Here is a 27,064-nt window from a genome sequence, read left to right as displayed (position 1 = left end):
CCCTCCTCCCTCCCACTCTACTGCACACTTCTCTGCAGAAAGTAATTTATTCTCAATAGCACTGACTGAACAAAGGGGAGAGGAGAGAAAGCAGCAAGGATGATCTCCTGGTTGAAACAAGCACTCCTTGCTCAGGACAGAGGCGGTGCTGGAATCAGGCCAGGAGAGAACCCAAAGAACTCAGGAAAAGATTTTGGAGCCTCTTATGATTGAAAAATCAGACTAAAAGTCACAGCACGAACACTCATGCCAGCAGCTGAAAGCCAGCATTGAACAGGGAGTTTCTGAGCGCCTCAAGTCAGAATGCAGTAGAGCAACTGCCTGCTTGTTAACAACAGGAGAAAAATCTGAATTCAGACACAGTAATAGAAAACAAATCTGTTTACATTGAAAACAAACAAACAAGCCTTACCTTGGTGAATCCTATCTGCTCCTTCCGAAAGTTTTCCAAAGGTTTGATCAGCAGATCACTTGCATTCTGCACCTACAGTGCAAAGAAAAAGCATTTTAATTGCAGGATGCTGATCAATTTTCTCCTACACAGAGTCTGAACAGGGCTAGAAGCCAAGAACTCTGAGATTTTAATGTTTTTGACTGGAAACTTCTGCTCTGTCTGCAGGTAAACTCACTTAAACCATCTGTACCCACTCTTCCCCATGGGTAACACACAGCAAACCCCAACCACCTCCCAGGAGGCATCCTGTGTCTGACAGGGGTGTCCTCCATCCCCATCTAACAAGGCTGCTCTCAAATAAAGGGTGGATTTCCCTTGTCTCGAGATTCAGCCAGAAGGTTACCTGTCACAGGAGCTGCTAGGGAAGAGGGAAAGCCTGCCTGTGTCTCTTCCACTCCTGTCTCATGTCTGAGAGATGCTTTTCTGCACACCTTTACCATGAATCCACATGAAAGCTCATCCCAGTTTGTATCACTGGCTCCAGCTCCAGACTGGCACTGGGACCAACCTGCTGTCTCCTCCCATCCCCACTTCCCTGACAGGCTCTGTCCCAAGCTCCAGAGAAGGGAGAGGGGAAAAGAAGTGACAGGACACCACACAGCCACAGCCCTTCAGGGAATTTAAAGCTGATGAACACGTGAGTGTGAAACCTCCTGAGGGAGCTGCTGTAAAACAGAACTGGTCCTGCAAGCAGAGGGGAAAAAACCCCAACTTTGAAAATTAGACAGTACCCATAATCCCTGAAACAATACCTTCCACTGCTCCCCCCACTGCTAAAGGAGCCGCTGTACCTGGGATGTAAATAATCATAAAGAAGTATCTCAGTGCTTTCCTGGTTTCCTGCTGTTCCTTGCCTGCCCATGGACCCTCCAGCCCAGCCTGGCAGGAGCTCCTGCTGCTGCACGAGGCAGGGGAAGGCAGAGCCAAGCAGCACATTCCTGGCTCACTGTAAGCTCTCCACCGAGCCTAACCTTCATGTTTTTCCTGGAATTAGGAGTGAAATGGGAAGCCAGCACTGGCTCTGGAGGAGCCCTGGAGAGTTGAGGGCACATGGCAGCTGGAAGCTGATGGTGGTGCATTGTACTGCAGGAGCTGGACTAGCACAGATGGGCTCAGGGACACCTGCCTTCCTGCACCCAGCAAGAACTGAGCAAAAACACTCCTTATTCTTTAACCCTTCACTACAGAAGCAGCTGGTGAGCAGCCTGCACACACTGCAGCCCCTCCAGCTGCAGGGCCTGGGGCTCTGTGCCTGCCTGTAGTGCCTGGGAGAGCCACAGTCCCCCACACTTATTGCTGTGCCTGCCCCATGCTCAGGGCCCACGGACCAGATGAGTACAAAGCACAGTCCCAGTGCTCCCAGCTTCCCTCTGATGAGAAGCCTCACACCGAGGCACAAGGTGAGGCTGTGATTTGGAATTTAGCCATGTCAGGAAGGACAGAGCCCAGTTCCCATCTCCTTACCATCATGGACCTCTCCAGCTCCACTTCGTGCAGCAGCTCTGCGAACTCCTTAAAGGACTCAGCTGTAAGAAAAGAAGAGGCTGGTCAGTGGACCTGGGATGTGGCACCAGAGTGTGAGACACATGTCAGGACACCCCAAGGTGGCTGCACCCCCAGCATGGCTGTCTAAAGGCTGGCAAAAAAACCAAGAAGAGGTGGCTCCTTTTGGCAGAAACTGCGTGAGGCAATGCCAGGTGCAGGCTTTCGTTTATGCAAGGGGGGTAGGATCTCCTACCCAGGATAAGAAGGAGTGAAGGCCTGGGAAGGTAAGAGGATGTTAATTAGCTTTTATTAGGAACTGTGTTATAGAGATGGTAATACAGGCAGCAGAGAAGGGGAAAATACAGGGAAAGGCCAAACAGGGGGAAGGGGAGCTGCCATCCCCAGGGTCTGCAGCAGAACAGGCACTGCCACAGTGGGAGCTGTGGACAGGACAGGGCTGCCAGCAGCACCAGGATGGGCCTGGCACCTCTGTCCCAGGAAGAGCTGCAGATGCTTGCCAGGACCAGGACAAGTGAGTCAAATGAAAATGGCCTGGAATGACAAAAATCACATTCAGCACTAGGAAGCACAAAGTCCATGTACAGGAGGAAAGGCAGCAGGTGTAGACGTGTTCACAGACACTGACACCACTCCCCAAAATGTTAGAAGTGAAACAAAAAGATCTCATTGATAAGCAGTTGGAGCCCAACTACAATAAAAATAGCATGAAATCTTTCCTTTAACAGACTGAAATAAGAATAATTTAGCCTGGGGAAATAAAAGACTAGGTGGGAGTCCAGTCCCTCACGTGCAGCCCCTCTCCCTGCCCACTGAAGGAGAACTTGGGAAGGGGCTGAATTTCTCACAGGAGATGAAACCCCTCAGCAGCAGAGCACTAACAATGCCAAGCCAAACTCCCACCTCTCTGGGCTGCAAGGCAAGGCTGGGCAAACACCTGCCCATGCAGGTAGAGTGGCTGTGTGCTGGATGCCTGGGGGAACAACCTGATCACCCCAGTGTACCTAGCAACTACCTGGGAGTTGGCTGGGAAAGTTTCCCACAGTTCCAGCCAGCTCAGCACAGTGTGGGACAGGTCTGGTGGGTGCCAGGCTCCCCCTTGTCCTGGTGGGAACATCCCAGAGTGGCTCTGTCAGACCCCAGAGCTCTGCAGTTCAGACCCTCCCTCCCTGCAGCACACTGGGCAGGGCAGGGCAGCACACGAGGAGGTACAGCAGGTGTACAGCAAGGCGGGCACAGGATTAACTTGGCCCACAGGGCAGGGAGAGGTGCTCCTGTGCTCTCTGTGCAAGCTGAGGGCCCTCTCACCTCATCCACAGGGGCACCTTGGAGAGGTACCTGTCCTGCTAAAATCCAGCCTGAGGATTTATTCTGCAGCTGCCCACACAAAAGGGAACAACTGCAGCCTCGTGACACGAGCCCTCAGCTGGCAGTGGCACAACAGACCTTCCTGATGAGTCAGGAACTTCTGAGCTCTCCAGCACCCAGCAATGCAATGGCCCTACAGCTCACTGTGCTCACAGCCAGGGCCACACGGGACTGTCACTGTGGCTCCCCAGGATGATGGAGTGCAGGGACACCAGGGGCCAGAGCCAGGAAAGAATTATCACAGGCAGAAAGAGAATCCAAACTTACAGGGAATATGTCAGTGCCTAAAACGCTCCCTAGCTGCTTTTTCCCCTTTGCTGTACAGGAAGAAGCCAGGAACATGTTTCCAGTGGCTCCAGTCACAGAACAGCCCACTGAGTCTGACCCTGCACCACACACAAGGCTCAGATCCTGCTGCCAGCCAGCAGTGCCTGGGAGCAGCAGGGTGGATCTGTGCTTCTGGCCTGAGTCAGAATTCGCCAGCCCTTGCAGGGTAGTATGGAGCAGAAGGGCCACCAGCAGCCACCACCTGCCCAGCCACACGTGGGAACTGACACCTGGAAATGCCAGAGTGACTCTGCTGGGCAGCCAGAAGCATTCCAGGAAGGTCCTTACAGCCAGAGAATTCCAGGTTCCCATACCTGGGAGGGAAGAACATGCCATCCCATTTCACTGCCCCTTCATCTCTGCAGGAGCTGCTGATTTGGGTCCTGTCAGGTGACAGTGGAGGAGCTGCAGGAGGGAGCACAGGAGAGGGCACAACTGTGGGGTAACACAGGTGCATCCATGACCTTTCACGTCCCCAGAGTGCTGCTCACCACAGACAACATCAACCCAGTGTCCTGACTGCCACCTACAGTGTCCCCACTGCCACCCGCTCGGGTGCTGGGCTGCTCTGTGCCCACACAACGAGAGAGCAGCGTGACTTTAGCTCTATTTACAACCCAAACACGTTCTCTTGCAGAGCACAGAAGTGCCTGTAAGTGTTGTGCTTCACTCCCATATCCTGCACATCAAATGAGCTCTGCACTCCCACGCAGACCCCTGGCACCCTGGCAGGAGATGGAAGCTGCTACGGAGATGTCAACGCCCCATTGCTGTGTCAGGAATAAGGAAGCCTCAACCCCTGCAGGCACACCAGGGCTTGGGTGGGAGGAGGAACACAGCCCAGGCTTCTTCACAGGGAAACTAGGGACCTCTTCTTGAAAATGCAAAACAAATACTCCCCTGCAAAACTGAAGGGAAACACGCTCCTTTCACCATGGAGGGTTTTACAATCTGCTGTGATCTCTTCTTGCTCTCCCTTTATTCAACCTCTGTCATTCCCAGCGGCCTTGCTTGGTTGTTGGAGCTTTGTCTCTTCCAGCCAAGAGGAGGGACACTCCTTTCCTTGCATGGCTGTTTGCCTCAGACCCCTCAGCTCCCAGGAGAGGCATTTGCATGGCAGAGTTCCCCCCTCCCTGACCCACGTGTGTTTGGAAGCTCAGCATCTCTGCTGCCATTAGATTTGAGAGACTGACTCATTTCCAGCAGGTCTCACCCAGAGACTTTCCATAAAGGAAACAAGCCTTGGAGGGGCAGGCTGCAATCTGCTTCACATGGCTTTAAATACAACAGGCTCTACTTCCTTCCCCTTTTGACAGCAGCTGAGGGATCTGACACCAGCAATGTCACACTGCTGCCATTCTTCAACTGCTGCCTGACAAAAGCTGGTTTTCTTTCTTTCCCCTATGTGAAGCCCTCAGGAACAGTCTGGAAAAGACCCTGTGCCCTGGGCCTCATCCTATTAATGCCCTGTGCTCCTGCCTGGAGAATGCCCTGTGAGCCCATGGGCAACCCCAGCACCTCAGCCCAGTGGTGGCCCAAGTGTTTTGTCTGATGGAGCAGGATCAGAACCTCAGGGGCTGAGGATCCCCTGTTGTTCCTCCTGCAGCCCCCATCATCCCTGCAGGGTCCACTCACCCCACTAAGCCAAGAGCAGGTTCATGTCAAAAGTGGGGATTTGGGGCATTAAGGGCCTTTGATTCAGCACCCTGGGCCATGGATGCTGAGTGACTCCCAGAGCTGGGCCATGGATGCTGAGTGACCCTCAGAGCTCTGCTGTGGATGCTGAGTGACTCCCAGGGCAGGGCTGTGGATGCTGAGTGACTCCCAGAGCTCTGCTGTGGATGCTGAGTGACTCCCAGGGCAGGGCTGTGGATGCTGAGTGACTCCCAGGGCTGGGCCGTGGATGCTGAGTGACTCCCAGGGCTGGGCCGTGGATGCTGAGTGACCCTCAGAGCTCTGCTGTGGATGCTGAGTGACTCCCAGGGCAGGGCTGTGGATGCTGAGTGACTCCCAGGGCTGGGCCGTGGATGCTGAGTGACTCCCAGGGCAGGGCTGTGGATGCTGAGTGACCCTCAGAGCTCTGCTGTGGATGCTGAGTGACTCCCAGGGCAGGGCTGTGGATGCTGAGTGACTCCCAGAGCTGGGCTCTGGATGCTGAGTTTTTCCAGAGCTGTGCTGGGGGAGGGCAGGGATGTAACACGGCTCCAGGATCACTAATCCCCAAACAGATGTGCAGGGAGCAGCCCTGCAAGGCTGCCCAGGGCACAGACAGCCATTGTTTTCCATTTGAGACACATCCAGCAACCCTTTTCCCAGCAGTTTGCAGCCTGGTGCCTTTGCAGGGCAGCGTGGTGCAGTTTGTTCCTGCGAGGCCTTTGCAGTGCAGCTCTGGGAGCAGCACCCCTGGGCTCCACTGCAGCACCAGGAAGGGGGGCTGGCTGGGAGGTCACCATCCTGCTGACTCCTCCCCAGCACCTGGCAGCATGCAGCAGGCCTGGAGCCATGGAAAACCTCTGCAAATTATCCGCTGAATTGGGAATGTGAAACTCGACCCGTGACTGTTCAACTTCATAAAATAAGCTCTCTGCAAGAGCTGCCTGGAAGCCAGCTCCTGAGGCTGCTTAAAAACCATCAGGCAGGCTGATTCCTAGAGAGGGAGACTCTTCCAGTTACTGGAAGTCAGCTTCAAAAAGCAGAGAACTCACCAATATTGATCTCATCATCTGTTAGTGTGTCACCGATGAAGTCGAACTGGAAGGACTGCAGAGTCTGGGAGAACTTCTGCACTGCTGAGGAGTATCCTGGAAAAGAACAGAGCAATCAGCTGGGGGTTTCTGCAACTGTTCTACAGAGGCTGCATGTCTTAGCAATTTATCCTGAATGGAACAAGACCACAGGAAGGTAGTTACGAAAATCCATATGCATTGGGAATTTCAGCCCTGCAGAAAATGCTGCAGCATTAACAACCCTCAGAGGCTGCAGAGAGCATTGGATTTGGTTTTTTTCTCTCTCTGAAAAAGCTTCTGCAGCACTAATGGATGCACCACACAATACAACAACTGATCGATGGCCTTGTGTCCAGCCACAGACAGGAAGGGACACTGACACACTTCCCTGCAGGAAAACATTCAGGAGATACACCAGGGCTCTGTGTGCACCAGCACAGCTCCTTGGAGCACAGGGGCTCTGGGACAGACTGGCCACTGTTCACAGGAATTGTTTCATAATGCGAGAGAAAAATCTGTAGAGTCAGAAAATAAATGTGAGGAAAAAGGCAGGACTAAAAATAACCATCCCTCTGTGGGGTCATGGACACAGACAGGCCCTGAGGGAAGGACAGTGCCACAGAGAACAGAGCTGAGCCAGGGGCCCAGCTGGGCCTGGGCACCCACAGATGGCCCTGGGACTTGCTGCTCCCACTGGTGAGGAACAGGCTGGGCTGGAAGCAAAGAAATTGCCTGATGTTTTCTGTGGCTCAGTCCAAATTATTTTTGGACCTTCCAGAGAAGTTTCTGGCCTAAAGGATGCTTTGTGTCTTTGCACCCTGTGTGGCTGCAGGATGTCTGCTGGCACTGGCAGAGGGACCCTGGGATGTGACAGTGACACCACAACAGAGCCTGACCCAGGGCCAGCAGGGACAGATTGACCACATCATCCTGCACAAAGCTACAACAATTCCTGACATACAAACAGAAGGAGGCTGCACTTGCCTGACCTCAGAGTAGGACGTAGGTGACAAAAAGAAAAGCAAAGGAATAATGTTAGACTCTGATTTACATTGTTACTTTCCCTAATTTGGGACACCAGGTATAGGCACAGTCCCAGGTTGGACTCCTTTGTGGCAGTGCACATAGATGGCACTTTCAGAAATTAATGAAATTACAAGTGGGGAAGATGTGATGGCACAAATGTAACAGGCAACCAGCTCCCACCACTGCTTTGCCAAACCAGCACCATGATTGTTGTATATAGGAACTTGGTGTACATGGATGGGTTTTTCTGATTTGAAAATAAAACTTACAACTGTGGTGGCAATCACATGTTCAAAAATGCTGCTGTGAAGGGGAGAGAAAAATTGGACAACACAAATGAAAGTTGGGGAAAATAAATCAAGTGGCCTGTATCAAGTATCGTGTGGGATACCAGCAGGTTCCCCAGACTGCCCTGCTTTCCCTGTCCCCAAGTCAGGAGCTCCTGACCCTCCCCGAGGTCCCTGGGCAGGCAGGGGTGGGGGCACTGCGGGGTCCCCAGTGCAGGCTCAGGGTGCAGCCCCTGCTTCTCCCTCAAAAGCCTCGTTCAGCAGCTCCCTCCCATGGGTCAAACCTTTGCTCCTGAATGGGCAGATTCAGGCCTGAATGTCGCTATTTAGCCCCAGCTGCCAGGGGCTGGAGCACGTAAATGGTGAACTCTCGCACAGAACGATGTCATTGACTTGATGGAAAACCTCAGCAAATAATTCCCCCTCAGTCCCCCAGTGCTCACTCAGGCCAGGCTGGAGGCTCATTCAGCTCTTGCTCAGGGGAATCTTTGTTCATCCCCCTGCAAATCCCCAACACCATCCCTGATGCTGCTGTAGCCCCATCCAGACCCTCCCCTGAGCTGGTCAAAGGTGATTTTTAATCCCTCCCTCCGAACACCTCTCCCAGCCCAGTGTGTGTCCTTGAGCCCGTTTGAAAGCAGCAGCACCCCCAGCCAGCACCCATCTCTCTGTCTGTCTGTCTGTCCCCTCCGTGGGTGCTGGCTGGGGACAGGTGACAAGGCACCATGGCCCCAGTGTACCTGTGAGCCAGGAGCAGGGCAGCACACGCAGGTCCCAGGGTGGTGCCTGGCAGGGACAGAGGGTCTCCATGAGCTGTGTGTCCCTGTCAGCCCGGGGTAGAAGGAGGGAGAGAGGGAGAGGGGGGTGTGAGCCTGTACCATACGTGCCTGGCCGGCTCTGGAGGAGCTCTTAATGGAAACCAGAGCCACACAACTCGACTCCACACGTAGCGAGCCTTGGCTGAACATCGGCTCCTGAGAGAGCTCCTGTGTGCATGCACGGGACAGCATCGCTGTCACACAGCTCTGGGCTGTGACTGGGACACAGCACGGGGCTGACTGACTGCTGGCACCATGGGAACAGAGCGTGTCCCCACTCAGGGGCTGTGTCCCTGCAGGGCCCAGCACAGAGAATCGGTGTCAGTGCTCACAGACACTCAGTGGGACGTGTCCCCTTCCCTGGATGGCACCCGAATGGCAGCGTGGTGACACCAGCGATAGGGCAGGGCAGGGGGGCTGGGGAGAAAGGGATAAGCCGTGGCCACAGGAAAGAGGCTTGACCACAGGAAGGAGCCAGCAGGAAGAGATTTGCTGTGTGGAAAAACAGGGCTCCATCCCACGCTGGAGAGATACGGCTGTACTCTCCCTTGTTTTAACCATTGGAAATGTTTTCTCCCCAATACAAACACTCGGCTGCCAAAGGCTCCTGCTCTGCACCCCCAGAGCCTGGCAGGAGGGAGAGGTGGCTGCAGGGCCTGTCCTACTCCCCCAGCACCAGGACCCAAGGATGAAGGAATAATGCCATGCTCCAAGCTGGAATATCCCTGTGAACAGCACGCCAAGACTCAGCGCTACCCCAAGGACCCTGCCTGCTCAGCCTGTTTCCATGGAAACACACCAAAATGAATTCGATCAGGAGTCCTCAAGGACTGCTCTCCCTTCCAGCATCAGGAAGCAATGCCAAGTTTCACCATTTGTGGTTACAATAATTTACTCTTCTAGTCAAAATGAAGTTCCATCCCTGCACAGAGTGGTCCCAGCCAGGCTGCAGGGCTGGAGCACCACTGCCAGCCTCAGGAGGCACACAGAGAACTCAGGGCTGTATTTATTGTGTGGATAAACACACCTCCAGAACCAGCAGCTCTGGAAGGATGTGCCTCACAGCCTGCTCAGTAAGGACCTACGATTCTCAACTTTTGACAGCAACCACAGGTAACCAAAAACCACAAACAAAAAAGTGCTGCTACCACTGGAAAAGCCACAGGTCTCTGACAGAACACAAACACAAGCAGAGCCCCAAACCAGGCTGTGCTGCTGCTTTTTCCTCTAGTTCTTAGAATTTAAACCAGAAGGAAACCATCACCACAGGGGAGAACCACGGGGGAGCAGGGTGAGCAGACATGACCAGAGAATGGAGCATGGTGATGCTGCTTGAGGGTCTGCAATGCTCGAGGTGTCTCAGGTGCACATCCTTAATTAGCTTTACTAATTGCAAGCCAGAGTCCACAGTCTGTGTTCCCAAGAGAGGAAACCATGCCCCTGAGCTCAAGGAAATAGAAGTGGCTGTGACAACCAAGTGGTGACAGCTATGGGGACCAGCAGGATCTCTGAGCCAGGACAGGAGGGCCCTGCCTGGGCTGCCTCATTTAACACCACAGGGTGTTAAACAGCACCACAATAGGACATTGGGTGTGACACAGTTGCAAAGAACAGCCTGGTTTTTAGAAATAAACACTTTGAAAACCAACATCTCCAACTGTGCAGGAGAGTAGGTGTGGAGGGTGCACATCACCCCAGCACAGCACGCTCACCCCCATTATCCACACCCAAATAGCTATTGTTTATGTGACACTCTTTGGCTGTGCAGCAGCTGGTATACACAGCACCACTCTGCTCCTTCCTAGGAAACAGCCAGGTGGGAATTGCTGCTCCTCCAGAAGCTAAGGGGCAGAGCAAGCAGTGGGTTCAGCAGCCCTTTGGCTAATCTCCATCACACGCTGCTCCCAGGGCATCACGCTGCAAATTAAGGAGGAAAAAAGAAAATAAAAATACTGCCCCTCAACTTCATAATCTTTGCAATCATTGGCCAGTGACACTTCCAGTGCAAAGGCAGTTCTGAGTTTAATCTGATCCAGCTGAAGGCATGAATAGCTGAGCAGAGATGGGGCTGCAGCATCTTTGTCTTGCTCCTGGGAAGGGACAGGATATCCCAGTCCACACTGGAAGGTGGGAAGTGAATTTCACTGGTCTCCCTGCCTGCACCTACGCATGGGCAGCTCGGGGAAGAGCAGCCAGCAGAGATTTCCACGGGGGAAAAAGCAATTCCTGAGGTTCTGCATCTGCCTGACCCACAGATTGCAGTGTCAGAGCAACTCAGTCACAGCTTCAGCAAACCATGAATAAAACCCATGAGGAACCAATAGGGAAAACACAGCCCGGGTTCGACCGTGGCAGTGCAAATAACCAGGGCAAAGCTAAGCAGGAGCTCCATCTTTGTATTTTACTTTCTTCTTCTCCAGCTTGAAAACAGAACTATCAAAGCCAGCCACACACTTTCCTTTCAAATAAGCAAACAAAAGACAATAAAAGTTCACTCTGCCCTTAAACAAGAGCATTTTAAGACATGGAAATTTTAGGGTTAGGATCTGAACCCTGAAAATCCATTTTTGTCAGGGAAATTGTGCAAGACTGACACACAGCAGCTGAGGACACACCTACATTTCGTACCAGTGGTCCCTCTGGATGATTTTCTCCTCCCTGGTGAAGAGCTGTGCGTATGTACAGCATGAGAAATGCTACTTTTCCCAGCATGCAGAGAGAGGGCTGTGATTACTGACAGGAAAATAATGTACCCATTGTAACCAACTCCCGCCAAAGAGTTCCTCAGGGAGTTGCATCACTAAGGAGATGGAGCTGATCACCATCACCACCCTGGGGACGAGGTTCTGAACACAGTACCTGACCCACTGCTTCCTGGGAATTCTCAATCCTTGCAGCAGAGTTTTAGGAGCCAACACACCAAGTAAGAAGCCAAGGGACCAGACTCTGCTCTGAGCTGTTGGATTTACACTGTATGTACCACCTGCATGAAGTCCCCAGTCTCTGGCTTATAAAAATACCTCAGCCTGGAAAGCCATGAGCTCCCCCCATAGAGCCCAGATGTGCCATCAGAATCAGGAGTAACAAGCCCTGACTCATGGAACACTCCCAAATACTTTACAGCTTCTCAAACACAGAAACAGGTTGATTTTCTCGGATGAGGATAAAAAAATAACCTTCTGGTCAGTCTTCTAGGTAGTCTCAAATCCACACAAAGAATCCAGCCCTCTTGGTGCTGCACAGAGATGCTCACCACTAGGGAATTAGAGAGCAGCCCAGGACAGGCAGTGCCTGGCATTGACCCAGGGCAAGCCGTCCGCAAGTGCCCCTGAAGGCTCTGTGGGGACTCAGAAATCCTGACACATTGGACAAAGGCCATTTTTCCCACACTGACACGGGTTTTCCACTTGCCAGGAGTAAGTGGCTAGCATGAACTGCTAAAAATAACTTGCTATATTTAGCTGTGCTTTACAAATCTCTTGCAAAGGAATTTACTGGATGTCTCACACTCTCTCACACATTTACCTCTGCTAATCAGCCTTTCATTGACTGAGTTGTTCATAAGCTGCTGCTTCCCTCTCACAGCCAGTCCAGCCCAGGCTCCAGGCAGAAAAGCAGGGCTGTGCTCCCAGTTAAAACACATTTCTCAGTACCTCTCCCTAACCAGTGACCTTTTGTTCTGCCAGCTGCTTATCTGCCCTCTGGACCATCACCTCTACTCACACATCCCCCTCCCACTCTCCAACCCCCCCCTCCAGAGTTGCTATTTCCTGTCCTGAACTTCAATCTTTTATTCTCATTAATTCTTCTCCTTGCCCAGCCAGCCTTGTGGTAAGTGCCCAAACGTGCTTGACAGGCTTATTTTCTTATTTACTGTTAAATTAAATACCCAAGGACGCAGAGAGGAATGGTTCACACTTATAAAATTCTCACGCCTGCTTTATCTCCCTCATTGCCTGAAGGAAACCGGCTCTGCTGAACCTGCCAAGCTCCAGAAGAGCTGGCAAAGGTTACAAGGCTGCACCTCCGAGCTCAAGGCAGTAAAACACACGGAGGAGCTTTCCTGGATGCCTGGAGCACAAGGAGATCACGGGTCACCTCACCAACAGCTTGGAAATTTGGTAACATATCAGCCCAAAAATCCAACCAAAACACAAAACACCAAGCAAGTCTGGAAGGGCAACCAAGTTTTGGGGTATATTGACCTGTTTTGGAGAAAACTGGGAGTGAGTGATGTGGGATACAGCTTCTAGGAGAAGGATGCAGTCTCACTCTCCCTTGGATTAAGTTATCCAGCATCTTTTTCCTAAGACCTTCACAGTGACAAATCCATTGATCAGGAAAAGAATCATGCAGCAGAGCACATTTCAAGGCAAAGACATGGAACAGAGCATTCTCCCAGTGACACTCACTGGCTTGTACTGGTTTCCTAGAGAGCAGCACTTTGGGCTGTATGTTTAGTATTTTTATAAGGGACAGTGTGTTGGATGAATTTTTTAAAATGATTTTTGCTTCTGAAACACAAGGGCAGCACAGGACACTGCAGCACAGCCTCCTGCCTGGCCCAGCTCAGCCAGGGCACCCCTGCTTCCCTCACAGCAGCAAAACTCCTGCTGGCATCAGCACTTCCCTTAGTGCTCCTCAGGATGAGCCATGGGTAAAACTGCACTTTGGAAGCTCGAACTTCTCAGAGAATAGTTTTTTCCCCTTTGGCATTCTGCTGGCCTTTCAAATCAACCTTGCAGCCCTGCAAAGCTGGAAGAGTTGCTTCAGCAAAACTGGAAAGAGACACGGGGCAGCCAGCCCAGAACACGTGGCCAGCTGAAATGGAAGTTAAGAAAAGATGAGCGGCCTTAGAAATCAGCAAAAGTGGTGAAATGCACAGTAAGAAATAATGCAACTGTTTTTAAACAAATGCTCCCGGGGTTGCAGAGGCAGAGAAGAGTCACAAAGGAGGAAACGTCATCACAGCTCTTTGGTTCACCACAGAGCAGGCCCAACCATGGGGCTGTTCCTGCCACACCTGCAGGAATTTCAGACCACCTGGTGTCCCAATCCGAGTGCCAGCACACCAGGAAATTGCTCAGCACTGCCCTAGAGCGCAGTGAACCTGGGCACAGGAGGGAGAACCACAGCTGGGGGACGGTGCCCAGCTCTGTGGGCACTGGTGCTGCTGGTGGCAGTGGTGGCCAGCTCCTGTGCTGGGCAGCCAGCAGCTCCCAAACCCCGCATGGGAGCCTCCAGGGCAGCAGCACTCTGCAGCTTTCCTGAGAACTCCCAACACACAGGCTGCTGGATGCCTGCCCCTGCAGCAGGGCTGGCCAGGTGAGCCCTGGGGATGGCAGTGCCAGCTGAGCTGTGGCTGTGGCATTTTGGGGCTGGAAGCCAAGCAGGCAGCCGGCTGGAAGTAGGGTGAGGCTCTGGCTGCTGCACCTATTTATACACCTGTTTACATCACTGTCTCACAGGAGCAGAATACCAGCCTGGGGACAGGTCCTCGGGCTGGGGAATGAAGGAGAGACTCTTTGAAAAATTAAAACACACCAAGCTGAGCCATGGAAAACAAATGGATTTTCCTTTCCCTTGGGAGGAGTGAGCTGTCAGGGAGGGGCAGCAGCCGCTTTCCCAGGGGTATCAGGAGAGGGGGGCAGAGCTGCAGGGATGCCTGCAGAGCTGCAGGGATGCCTGCAGTGCTCCAGGCCAGCAGAGCCCCCGGCTCCAGAGCGGCCGAGCAGGATTTTTGGCACGGCGCTCTGGCGCGAGCGGCAGGAGAGGGCGTGCTCCAAAATCCGCGGCTCCCCGCTGCACAGGCAGGACGGACACGGGCAAAACAAACACGAAAACAACGGACTCTTATCCGGGGCAGAGCACGAGCAATCCCCACAGAGACATCTCATGATCTGCAGAGCTCTCACATGCATCTCCCCCCTTGGCAGGCAGGGCAGGTTCGGACGGGCGAGGGAGCCGCGCTCGCTCCCAGCGCCGATGATTTCAGAGTTTCCTTCGATAAGGGCGCAGCGGGGCTGGCCAGGGGCCAGCTGAGTCACACAGCTCGCCAGGGAGGGATCGCCGCCGGCTTTACCCGCGATCCCAAGCGGGTCGGTGCGGGGAGGAACGCGCATCCCTCCTGGTCCAGGCTGGGGGCGATGCCAGCGTGTCCTGCACCAGCTGGCACCTCCCGGGAGACTCCTGGGCACCCTCAACCTGACAGACACTGCGGCAGCCTGACCTGCAGAGCACAGTGAGGGGGGTTTGGCAAGAGCTGCCCTCACTCTGGGCACCTCTGCAAGGATTTGGAGGTCTGGCTTTGTGCTTCCACCTCTGCAAGTCACCAGTTCGTCCTGCGATGGAACGCGAACGGATTGTGTCCCTTGCTCTCCATTCTCACGGCTACAAGGTTTAGTAACGTTAATAAATCTGTTTTGTTTAAAACATCCCCAAAAAATCAGGCCTGGCTGGGGGAACAGTATAAAAAGGAGAGAGATCAGACTGAGAAAGCAACTGGCTTCTGGGCTGTACTTATATTTATAGACGTTATCTCAGGCTATTCTGCTGCTCTTATCATCACTTGAACAACTCATGACCAGACGTTCACCTGCGTGGAGAATTTGGTGACAAGAAAGGACACAGGGCAGAGGGACAATGTTTGAATGTGTCTCAGGAGAAAACAGCCAGCACAGCCTGGGATCACTGCTCCCAGTGGAACAGCTCAGCCAGCAGCACTGAGGAGGTTGCAAGACACAAAACAGGCCAGTGTGGACAACCCACCACCCCTAGAACAGAAACAACAAGGTTCCTAAAGCCTTCTCATTCACACGTGTCAGAACCTCAGACAGAAGCTTTTTTTTTGTCTGAAAAATTTAATGCTGAGTAGGGAAAAATAACTGCTGCCTCCTGAACTTCTCCAGCAGTTCCAAAGCTGCTGCATTTTGGTGCTCAGTACCTGTAAATGGTGCTGACTGTTCAGAGTTGTTTTCTATGAACCCACAGCTCTGCAAACATCTGTGCTCCTGCCAGGCAGTGCCACACAGCAGTGCTCTGGACACTGCAGCCCCCACAGCAGCACCTGCCCCTCTGTCCCCGGAGGATGGCCCAACGTGGCACTGCATCCCAAATCCATGGCTGGGCAGCCAGGGATCAGTGCCAGAGCCACGCAGTGTGGGCAGGAGGATGCAGCATGGCCAGGATGTGCCACAGGTGTGTGTCTGTGCACTGCAGAACAGAGCAGTGTCACTCCACAGAGCCATGCTGGTGCCCAGCAGGACAGAAGCCACCTGTAAAAAGCCTGGGTACAAGCATGGGATGCTACATCTGTAGTTGCCAGTGTGCCACCAACAGCATTAGGAAATAAAATATTCCAACAATACCTCAAGAAAAAAGCCAGAAAAGCTGAGTCTTCATACAGTGACTCAAGAGGAAACTCTTAGGTCAGCAGCAGTGCTGCTGCGAGCTGTGGGCTGTGAGACACACAGAACATGGATAACACCCACATCCTCCCAGGGAAGGAGCCAGAAAAGGAGTAGAAGATGGATGAAAAGCTCCCTGCATGCCTCATGTGCAGCACAAGAAAAAATATCCTTAAACCCATGAAAATTACTTCACTTCTTGTCCCCTTGTGCTGCTGTACACAGGCAAGTCCTTGGGAAGGATATGTGGGCTGGAAAAAGCCATCACAAAATAGTGAACACCGGTTTGTTTAAGCTGGACCAAGGCTGCTCCAGAGCCCTCCCATCAGCCCCCGAGCTGGCAGGGACGGAGCTGGCTTGGTGCCATTGCCAGCCACCCCTGCCCACATTCCTGCCCTGGGCTTCCTAAAACAAACCAAGCCCTGGGCACACCTGGGCATAGATGGAGCAGCTGTAACCAGCAGAAGTTCCCAGGGGGGAGGCTGGGGAGCTCAGGAGTACAGCAGGGAGGGAGTGAGGGACACAGAGCCAGGCCTGGGGCCATCGTGTCACAGTCAAACCATCCTGTGCCCAGCCTGGCAACTCAGCCACCAGCAAAGCAAACCCAACAGTGACAACTTGCCCAGCCAGAGAGCTGCTCCGGGGGGAGCAAAACCCAGCAAACACATCTCCCAGCCCTGGAACACGGGGTGGGATCTGCCTCACAGCTGGATCTGGTAAATCCTGTGCCGGCCCCTTGTCTCTCCTGCCTGCACTGAGGATACAGCTCTGGCGCTGGGGGTGACTTGGCTTTTGGGAGGGTTTTTGTTCTTTTTCTGCTATTGTGTTCTCTGGTTAAAGCATGTCTGGTTTAGATTTGCACCAACTGGGGCCCTAGTCCTGTGCTCAGAGCTTGCAGCCCAGGAGCAGGAGCTGCTCCATCAGCAGCTGTTGGCTGCAGAGACCCCCTGTGCCCACCTGTGCTGAGGATGCTCCCAGGGAGAGCTGGGGTCTGGCCATGGGTGTGGTGTCTTTTGAGACAGAGCTGGGAAGTCAGGACACAATTTTATAAGTTACCAGCAGTAACTGGTGCACTTACTGGCTGAAATCCCCAGCGAGGATGAGGAAGACCAGCAAGGAGCCGACAAGTACAAGAGATCACATTATTGCTGGAGCAGAGTGATTTATTTTCCAGCAGCTCATTTCCCCCCTGCTCCATACTGTCCCATGGCTGAGCTGTCTTTGTAGGACAGGACATTGCCACTGCAGGCACCTCAGTGCCCAGCTGTGCCTCACAGCAAAGCTGACGCTTGCCTGGAGAGCTGCAGCCTCTCCTGGTGTGGGATTGACTCCTTCCTCTTCCCCGTTTTCCAGAGGAGCTTTAGGGTTGTTTGGACACAGTCCCCAGGATCTGTACTGCAGGAACAGACTCCAGCACTGTCCCCACAGCCTTCCCATGAACCAGGACGTGGAGTTCTGAGAAACTGGGCAGACAGGCTACTCTAGGTGGCTTAAATCCCATTAAAATAACCTGTTCCAATGACACACTGCTTCCCACACTCCATAACATGAAACCCCCAGGCACCACATCCAACAGCAGCACAAAAACCTGCCCAGAACAGGTCTGCCATGCTGAGGGACACAGGAGTTCCCTCAGGGGACATCAGCTCCCACACACAGCACTGCAGGACCTGCAGGGATGATGATGATGGTGGGACCTTCCCTGGTCCCAAGGAACCCTATTTGTGTGGAAAAGCTCACATAGTCCCTAGACATTCCTTTATCAGGTTACCCTTCAGAATGAAGTGCTCACAGTACCAGGGGGGGCTGGGAACTGCCAGCACAGTCCCAGGCACTCTGCAGAGCTCCTCGCTGGACAGAAATCAAGTATAAAACCACATACACAACATTTGCATGAGAACTCACAGCTCTTCGAGCTTCAAAGGACAACTTTCACCATCACAGCACTCACAGGTACTAATGAGAAAAGACTCCATCTGACATTTCTCCAACTCCATTTGATATTTAATTGGGAGATAAGATCAAAGACCAGGGGAAATAGGCGGTTTTGCATTATCATACACACAGCAGAGTGCAGTGAGCAGGAGAGATTAAAGAAACCCACACTGAAGCACAGAAAGAAACTGCTTTAAAGCAGCCACAGTGATGCCATGGAGACACAACTTCTGACACCCTGGTGGCCTGGAGCATGTGCCCTGAGAGAGGCTCCACTGTCACACCAGTGCTGCCCATGGTGAGCTCTGGGCATGGACAAGCTGCTCTTGGAGATGAATCCCCAGTGCCCACATCAGGTCCTGATCGTGGCCAGCACAAGGGGATGGGCAGCACCATGAAGGGACAGACATCTCCCAGTCCTTGTCCCTTCCTGACAGGGACAGGCCATGGTGGTCCCAGCACTGCCAGTACAACGTGTGGGACCAGCATTGTCACTTGGCACTGCCAGTGACTCTCCGTACTCCTGGCACGAAAAACAAGGGTCTCAGCCAACTTTACAACAAAAATAATTTCCATTTCTGACTCCAAGTATTATTTTCTATTATTGGCTTTCACACCCAAGACTGTTACAAATGAATAATATTATTCTCTGCTTTAGTCAGTTTAATTCCCCACTTGGCAACACCGAATACTTTGTCCCTGTATTGTGTCCCATGTAGATGTGACTACTCAGCAGTTGGGGGGTGTCAGTCAACAAGAGAAAATACTCAAAGCCAGCACTGGTAGGGCTGTGACTGCAGGATGACCCTCCCCAGGATATGGTGGGCTGCAGGAAGAGCTTCACCCCTGGAATTCCATTTGTTCTAGCTGGTGACACATCAGTTGGGTGGAAGGAGTGGAACCAGTTTCTCTTAATCCATGAAAGGCCAAAGGAGTTTAAAATCCCCTAAACCCTCCCTTCTCATTCAGGTAACCTGGCCTCAAATACTTCCAGGGATGGGGCAGCTACAGCTTCTCCGAGCAACCTCTGCCAGTGCCTCACGACTCATTATCTTAAATTAATTATCATTAATTTCTCCCCATTATCCCATCTAACTCTGCTTTCTTTCAGTTTGAAACCATTCCCCGCTGTCCTGTGACTCTATCCCTTGTCCAAAGTCCCTCTTCACCTTTCTTGTAGGCCTCCATTCTCACTGGTTCTCACTCTCTGGTGATGGGACCACCACCACTTTTGGATCCCAGCAGCTGAGGGCACCTCCACTCCTCCCGTCAAGGGGCACAGAGGGATTGTCAGCCATGGACATCGGGATCTGCCTGTTGGTCATGGTGAGGCCATGGCCAGGGAGCACCCCAGGTTCCCACCCACAGCTCCACATGGCTAGGATTCAGATATGTATCTATTTTTTTAAGTTATCTGTTAACTAAACACAGGGAGCTGATGGAAGCCCAGGCAGGACTGGCCCCAGCACCTCCCTGGAAGCCTGCTGGATCAGCTACAAAAACACCCCACAGCATTTCATGAAAGAAATCCTCAGCCCTGGGGGTTGTCAGTGCTGTCTGGGTGTGCTCTGCTTTCTTCTGCTTCTGCCCTTCCTCCCTGGCCAGTCTCTCTGGGCCGGGTCTGCTGACCCAGCGAAATCCCTCACATCCCTGTGCACTACAAACACTGAAAAGGGAAATGGTTTTAAACAAAGTGATGAAAAAAAACCCCATTTCCATTAGCAAGCAGGTTTGTTTTAATCCTTCTGATTTCCATTTTGTTGGGGTTTTTTTTTTGCCCTGGACTGTGCAGAGATTTGGGTTTTGTACCCACGTTAGGTCTCACAGCCCCGTGACGTCGGCAGTTTCAGTCACACCAGCTTTTGTCTCTGCTGCTTCCAGATGGGCAAACATGGGCTATTCCAGCCATGGCCTCGATAACAAGGAAGCTCTGAATTATTCTGAACAAAAGGGCAGCAGCTAAACCTATTAACACCAACTGAAACCAACCAGCTGGCAGGAAAACCGTGTGTGACCAGCGTGGATTGTCTGTGTCCCTCCACTGCCCTCATGGATGCTCTGTTGGCCTGGATTCTACTGCACTGATAACAGCAGAGAATCGTGAAATCATTTGGATTGGAAAACTAAGATCATGAAGTCCAGGAAGGCATGGGAGAAGATACAGGGAAGGTGCATATGAAGGTGTATCCACAGCTGTGGGAGGGACAGCAAATCTAAGCAGTCAGAAGGTCACTGTCAAAACACGTGGTGGTTTCAGGTGACACAACCTGGCCCAGGTGCTCTGGTGATCTGTCAGCACTTCTGAGCAGGCGACTCCCGCAAAGTCAACATCGGAATCGACGTGTCACTGGGAAAAATGCTCACCGTGATTTGAAGAACGACAGAACACCGACAACAAAAGGAGGGCTGAGAGCAGGGCGCTGGAGGGCCCCTCTCATGCTCAAGGTGCTCCCCAGGGTGAGGAGATGCCCGAAGACGAACCCGCCACGCTCCCCTCGCATCGGGGGATGCAGAATAACGGAGCAGCTTCCCCAGCAGGGATCACCGTCCCCAAACGAGCACACACACACGCTGGGAAGGCTCGGCCAGTCCCGCCGCCGGTGCCAACCCAGCGGGACGCGGGATCCGGTCTGTCCCTGCGTGGGGACAGCTGCGGGTGGCCCCGGGGGTGGCACTGCGGGGACACGGACGCGCCGGGGGTGGCGGCCGCTGCCCGGGGAACGCCAGCCCTCCCCGGAGCGATGCAGGGCACGGGCCCCAAGCGGCTCCAGCACGGGGCTGCAGGCGATGCCCAGGGACCGGGACACACCCCAGGGACCGGCCGAGCCCTGCCCGGACCCCCGCCCCGGCCCGCTCACCGCGGATGGCGGCGATGAGCGCGTTGCCGTCCTTGATCACCTCCTTGATGAACTTGTTGGTTCTCTCCAGCTCCTGCTCGTAGCACTTGAGGCGCTCTCGGAAGTCGGGGCTGTCCAGGTAGCAGTCGCTGAACTCCAGCGGCGGGTGCCCCATGGCCGCGGCTCGGCCCGGCTCCGCCGCGCTGCGCCTACGGAGCGCTGCCGCCGCCGCCCCGGGCGCCCCGCGCCGCCGGCATCCCGCGGGCCCGCCCCGCCCGCCCGGCCCCGCCCGCCGCTCCCCGCCCGCTCCCGCTGCCGCGCCTCGGCCGAGGGACCCCCGCCCGCTCGCTCTCCGCGTTTCCGGCCGCGCCGCTGCCGCCGGGAGGTGTAGTCCGGGATGAGCCGCCCGGGGCCGCCGCCCGCCCGGCCCGACGCGGCCGCTCCTCTCCGCTCCGCACGGTGCGGGACGCGCTCCGCTCTGTCCGCTCCGCTCCGCTCCGTGCGCTCCGGGCCGGGCGCTGCTGCCGCCCCGCGCGCCGCGCTGAGTGCGCCCCCTGCCGGCGGGGCGGGGGCGGCGCCGCCCGCACGCGTTGCCATGGACGCGCCGGCGGCGACGCGTGACGCGCCGGCGCACGGTGATGACGTCAAGTGGCCTCCACGTCGCCGGGGCGGCCAAGATGGCGGCGGCCGAGGGGAGCGGGGCCGGGGGGACCCTGGTGAGTGCGGCCGGGGCGGCCCTGAGCGCAGCTGGAGAGGTCAGGAAGGGAACCGGGGAGGTCCGACTGCGGGCGGGCCGCGGGTGTTCGGGCCTCCCTCTGTCCCTAAGCAGGGCCAGGCAGTCGGTCAGGTGCCGGGCAAAGGCGGAGCGGGGTCTGGAGGCCTGAGCGGGCGGCGGCTCGTCCGAAGGGCTTGGACAGAGGTGAGGAAGGCGACAGGGCAAGAAGACAGGAAAGGGGACAGGCTCAGGCGCAGGGCCGGGGAGCCGCCGTGCCCTGCCTGCCCCGCCTGCCCCAGTCTTTGCCGTAGAACCGGACGGGCTGTGCCCTGTTTGCCTTCACCTCCGGGCACTCCAGAGCTCTCCTCGCCCGCAGGCAGGGAGGGCATCAGCCTGGTAAAGCCTGATCGCTGAGCAGCCTCCGTGTGTGCCAGGGGTGTCCGTGCCGCTCCCCGGGGCTGTTCAATGCGGGTACTCGGGGGTGGTGCGGCTGTGCAGCCCTCAGGCATCACCTCCCTTAAAACACAGCTTTTTACTTCTCTGTTGCTGCTGCCGGAACAGAGCACAGAGGGCGGGTTCTGGGGGTGACAAGGGACAGGCTCACACACACCTGCTCAGCTCTGCAGGCCATGACCTGCTCATATCAGGCAGTGACAGCCTGGCCCTGCTGCAGAACCTTTTATTTATTGTATCCCTGAATTCTGAGCAGCTCTGTCTATCCCCAACCCATCTGAAGTACGCACGAACATGTTTGTGTTTCTTCCTAAAAGTTTGTACCCATTCAGTTCCCAGGTCTGGCAGATGTGTCGATACCCCAGGATATTCCAGTGGAAGGGGAGATCACTGTCCCTGTGGGATCTCACTCTCCTGAGGAGGATTACTCCACACTGGATGAGCCAGTCAAGGACACAATTGTGAGTCTGAGCCCATGGCTGGGGTAAAACTCAGGTTCTGTGGTGTCTTTGGCAGCTGTTATGCAAAACCTATGCTTTTGCACAGCTCTGCTCAACCTGCACTTCGGAGGAGATTGTTTTAGAGCTCATAATCTAAAACAAATTCCTGTGAGTCAAAAAGTATTTGAATTATGGCCCAAAGTTTCTCTGTAATCCTGAAATCAATGTGAGGGCAGAGGCCTCAGTGGGAGCTTGTGAGAAACTCTACTGACTGAAGGTATTTTTCATTTATTTTCTTTTCCTAGAGGAGCAAACAAATTGTTGGTTATATTCTGGTGTTATTAAAAGATATAATATTGTGGTTGTTAAAGAAAAGTATGTGATGCTGTGGTTGTAAAGGAATGTAGGAAAATGTTAAGGAAATGTAGTCATTGTTGAAGAGGATGCTACAGAACTTGTTGGGTTGGATCCTCTCCTGATCTGCTATCTATGTTCCTTTGCTTCTGTCTCTTTGCTTTAGCTGGGAGCTGTAATTTTTGTGAGGGAATAGATTAAAGTGTTTTGTGTTTGTTTCAGATGAGGGACCTGAAGGCCGTTGGGAAGAAGTTTGTCCATGTCATGTATCCCAAGAAGAGCAGCGCACTCCTCAGGGACTGTAAGTGCTGGGGCCTTCCTGGCCTCTAGAGGAGAGGCAGAATCGAGCAGGACAGGGATTCAGGAGTGCTGAACATCCTGAGCAGCAGAGCTGACAGTTGAGGTGTCACCAGGGCTCTGTGACAGGGTGGTGTTGGCCAGGATGGGTGGAAGTGGGAGCTTGAGCAACTGGTGGGTCTTGAATGAGTTTTATTATAGATCATGGTGTAAGATGCTGAATAAGAAAATTGTGAAGCAGTGAGATGTGGAAAATGGCACCTTGGGAGTAGGGCAAGAGGCTCTGTCACTCCCAGGAAGGCAGAACTGAGATGGTTCTGTGACTTTTGTCATGTGTTTTCCTTTTCCCTGCAGGGGATCTATGGGGCCCATTGGTGCTGTGTGTCTCCCTGGCTCTGTGAGTATTCCGGGGGAATTTGGGGTTTTGTAGCCCAGTGCATGAGGCAAATGAGAGGTTAAAAATTACTGATTAATGTGTTAAGATTGATTTCATCTGATCCCTCTCTGTCTTGTGCAAGCACTGTTTGGTTGGGTTCTCTGATAAAATGTTTGTGATACTTCAAGCCCATTAGCACCTCCTGTCCCTAAATTTAGGATTTAAGGATGAACTCTTCCTGGTCTCCTGGCCTAGGAGTGGTTTTGCTGAAAGTATCTCAAGTTGTCCTGATTCAGCTGTGGTGCCTGCATCCCGTAGTTATTCCAAGGTTTCTCTGAGGCTGGTTTGTTCAATGACACACTACTCTGCTGCTTTGAGAGATACTAAAAGTTTGGTACTTTAATTTCCATTTCTGCCTGTTGTCCATGGCTTGATTCCCTTCTGAATGCTTTCACAGCCTTCAAAACAGGGAAACAAATGGACTGAAATCACCACAGTTGAGTCACAACCGTTTTCCTTTCCTGTGCAAAACTGGGGATATAATGAAAATATAAAATGGATGGGCCTGCAGCGTAACTGGGGATCAGTGTTGGGGCTCCTGCTCTGGCACCTATTCCAGTCTGGGAAAACTCTGTCAGTGCTGATTCCTCCATCTGTCTATTCCCCACTGCAGCTGTTTCTCCCTGTTCCCCACTCCAGGATGCTGCAGGGTGGCTCTGCAGACAGCAAGGATGACGGAGGGCCCCAGTTTGCCGAGGTCTTTGTCATCATCTGGTTTGGGGCCGTTGTCATCACACTCAACTCGAAGCTTCTGGGAGGGACCATGTGAGTGCGGGTTTGTTCTGGGGCACTTCACGCCCTCCTCTGCACAGAGTTCTGGCCTGACTGCTGTTTCCCTGCTGCTGTCTCCCTGTGCAGCTCCTTCTTCCAGAGCCTGTGTGTGCTGGGTTACTGTGTGATGCCGCTGACCGTGGCCATGCTGGTGTGCAGGCTGGTGCTGCTGGCGGGCGCGGGCACCGTCAGCTTCATCATCCGCCTCATCGTGGTGGGGGCCATGTTCGGCTGGTCCACCTTGGGTGAGTCCCTCACCTATGCCTGTGCTTGGGGAGCTTGATCCCTGTTCATTCCCTCAGGCAAAACCAGTGCTCTAGCCCGAAGTGTCCCTGGGCTGCTGAAGGGCTGTAGAAATAGTCCTTCCAGTCCTTGAGCTGGCAGAGGTTCAGCCTCTGCTCCTGGTGATTTCCATGGTCATATGCAAATTGCCTTGGGCAGCGGGATGATGATGTATTAAACTCTGTGAGACTGTTTGGTGGTTTATTATATGATTATGTTATAAATACTATTAGAAAATGCTGATTTTATAGAGATGCATTTGCACTGTTTCTCCTGTTCTGTAAGTCTGGCTCTCATTAAACAGTGTTAAATCAGCATTTATGACCAGGCTGGGCGGGGCTTGGAGCAACCTGGGCTAGTGGAAGGTGTCACTGTGACAGGGGGTGAACTGGATATCCAAACCAAACCATGCTGTGATTCCATGATTGTATGACTTGTCATTCTGTCTGATAAGTTGCACTCGGTGATTACAGCCTGTTGGTTTGAGCATTGCTTTCTTTTTCAACACAACTGCAGTGCAGATCCTCACTGCAGTTGGCTCCATGCAGTGAGGGCTGTGAGGGTTTCTGCTGCTCCTGCTCCATCTGTTTTGTGTCTCTGCAGCATCCACAGCGTTCCTGGCGGACAGCCAGCCCCCCAACCGCAAGGCTCTCGTCGTGTACCCCATCTTCCTCTTCTACTTTGTCATCAGCTGGATGATCCTGACCTTCACACCCCAGTGAGCACCATCCCGAGGGACTGGTACACAGACTGGACTTTCTCATGGACACTGCAGTGAATCCTTGGCTTTATCTCTTTCTAATTTATATATAGGGGTACTGTAAAAAGGCAGGTTGTGGGATAAAGCCAGAGAGCTGCAAAAAGTGCTCATTTGTGTGTCCCTCTTTGTGAAAGATACCGAGGTCCAGCTGCTGAGGGGTTTATTTAGCCCTGTTCTGTACTGGTGTTAAATAAACAATGCCCACTGGGACAAGGATTGTTCCATCTGAGGAGAGAGCAGGAGATCCTGGATTTTCAAGCTGTTGGGAGATGAAGTTCACACGACTTGGCAGATTTCCTGCCTGTGCTTGGATTCTCACAGAAGATAAAAATGCCTTATCAAACCACAGAACTTCACTGCAGTGATTTGTGGAGAGGAAAGAGACATGTCTGACTCCTTTTCATTCCCTTGTAGAGTGGTGGGATTTGCACCCAGGGCATTTAGGGACTGGGGCTTTCCCAGGAAAGGAAGAGTTCAGTCAAAACTCAGCTGGGTCCCTTTGGAGGGAATTGGAGCTGGTGGCAGGGAATTGCTTTTGCCCTTATCCAGGTGTTGTGTGTGTCCATCCCTTCATGTGGCAGGAAAGAGGGTTCCAGCTTGGTGCCTTCAGCAGTGCATCCATGAGGGGACTGTGGGCTCACTGCAAGTTCCAGACCTGTGACCACAGGGAACAAAGCTCAGAGTCATGCAGAAATGCTGAGGCTGCTTTGTAGCAGGGACTGGGCTCTCACTCTACTTTTGGGAAAGGAAAATTCCTTGGAAAGTACCACGAATGTGTATGTATGATAAAAACAAAGGGTTCTGTGCAGGAAATTGAGCACAGGAATTTCCTGTGCAGGAAATTTGCTGCACAGGCTGTTTGGGTCTGAAAAATCATACCAGGGCTTGGGCCCCAAAGTGTTAAAACAGCTTGAAGGAAGGGAAGCAAATGGTACTAGAGGTGTTGGTTGCTCTGAAGCAGAATGTGAATTCTGCTCTCACCTGCTTCTGTGTCACTGTTCCTTTGGTTATTCATGGGGACAGCAGAGAAATGTGTGCAAATGTGCATTTTGTTCCCTTGTACTTCCCATGAGATGTCAGACACTGTTCTGTGGGTTGTTTTGTGGGGTTTTAATTTTGCTTAATACTTTAATAAAAGGGAAGGGGCTCCTCCAGTCACTGCAGGTTCATCATGTACCCCTCCTGGGTACAGGAGTGCAAGAGTCAGGTGTATTTTGGCACAGATATTGGGAGCTGGGACTTGCTTTTGGAAACTACAGAAATGATTCCTATTGTCTGTTGTTCTCAGTCAGCAATCCGTGAAATATCTGGGGTGAAAAAGCTGCTGTAAAATGTCTTTATTCCTACATTTGTGCAGACTGAAACTGAGGTCTGTGGGTTCTGCTGAGGTGTGAATGTGCCTAATTTCTAATTATATGTGCAAGAGCAGTCTGTGCTGTAAACACTGGCAGTGGGTGAGAGTTGGAATGGAAATTGCTGAATTTCAGATTAAAAGTGCATTTTTGCATTTGTGGATAATGAGCTGCTGTGTGTGGCAGGGCCTGGCAGTGGCACCAGGGGGCTGGAGGGGAGCTGTGGTGGTTCGTAGACATGGGAACCATGGAAAGAGGAATTTTTAAGCTTCCATTAAATTATTGCTGGTATGGAATGTGGTTTTTCTTTTAAGTGTGCAGTTTTTCATTAATTTAAATGTTAGTTCAGCTTTTTGAAGTTGAAAAGAAGTATTCAAGGGAAGTGGATGGTAAAGCTGTTGAAGGCTCTGCTGGGATTCCTTGAGCCAAATCTTTCCTGTCTTACAAGAATTTAACCACACTTTCAAAGAAATCCTTGGATTCTCTCTGGGTCTTGTGACTTGAGCTGCTGTTCTGT

The 27,064-nt window shown here is 53.0% G+C and overlaps 2 protein-coding genes across 3 annotated transcripts in view; one reads left to right on the top strand and one right to left on the bottom strand.

Annotated features, from left to right (window-relative positions):
- Window positions 1-20,877, bottom strand: part of OPHN1 (oligophrenin 1) — a 50,808-nt gene extending 29,931 nt beyond the window's left edge. Inside the window, exons 1-4 of the mRNA XM_088173126.1 lie at window positions 20,709-20,877; window positions 6,358-6,453; window positions 1,919-1,980; window positions 413-484 (exon numbers count right to left, since the gene is read on the bottom strand). Of these exons, the coding sequence (XP_088029252.1) occupies window positions 413-484; window positions 1,919-1,980; window positions 6,358-6,453; window positions 20,709-20,862 (384 nt within the window). The 5' untranslated portion in view covers window positions 20,863-20,877. The remainder of the gene's footprint in view (window positions 1-412; window positions 485-1,918; window positions 1,981-6,357; window positions 6,454-20,708) is intronic.
- Window positions 20,878-21,308: 431 nt separating this feature from the next.
- On the top strand, window positions 21,309-26,843 carry YIPF6 (Yip1 domain family member 6). 2 transcript variants are annotated; one of them, XM_014887892.2, is made up of 7 exons: window positions 21,309-21,403; window positions 22,188-22,316; window positions 22,872-22,950; window positions 23,301-23,343; window positions 24,022-24,147; window positions 24,241-24,398; window positions 25,039-26,843. In XM_014887892.2, the coding sequence occupies exons 1-7, from the start codon at window positions 21,326-21,328 to the stop codon at window positions 25,155-25,157; spliced, it is 732 nt and encodes a 243-aa protein (XP_014743378.1). In that variant the 5' UTR covers window positions 21,309-21,325; the 3' UTR covers window positions 25,158-26,843. The 2 variants fall into 2 exon arrangements, with proteins under 2 accessions (XP_014743378.1, XP_088029251.1); XM_088173125.1 differs by having other exon boundaries at window positions 21,341-21,442.
- Window positions 26,844-27,064: the final 221 nt, after the last annotated feature.

Source organism: Sturnus vulgaris, chromosome 14, assembly GCF_052056855.1.
Source record: "Sturnus vulgaris isolate bStuVul1 chromosome 14, bStuVul1.hap1, whole genome shotgun sequence".
NCBI classification, from domain to species: Eukaryota; Metazoa; Chordata; class Aves; order Passeriformes; family Sturnidae; genus Sturnus; species Sturnus vulgaris.
This window is presented reverse-complemented; position numbering and strand designations above follow the sequence as displayed.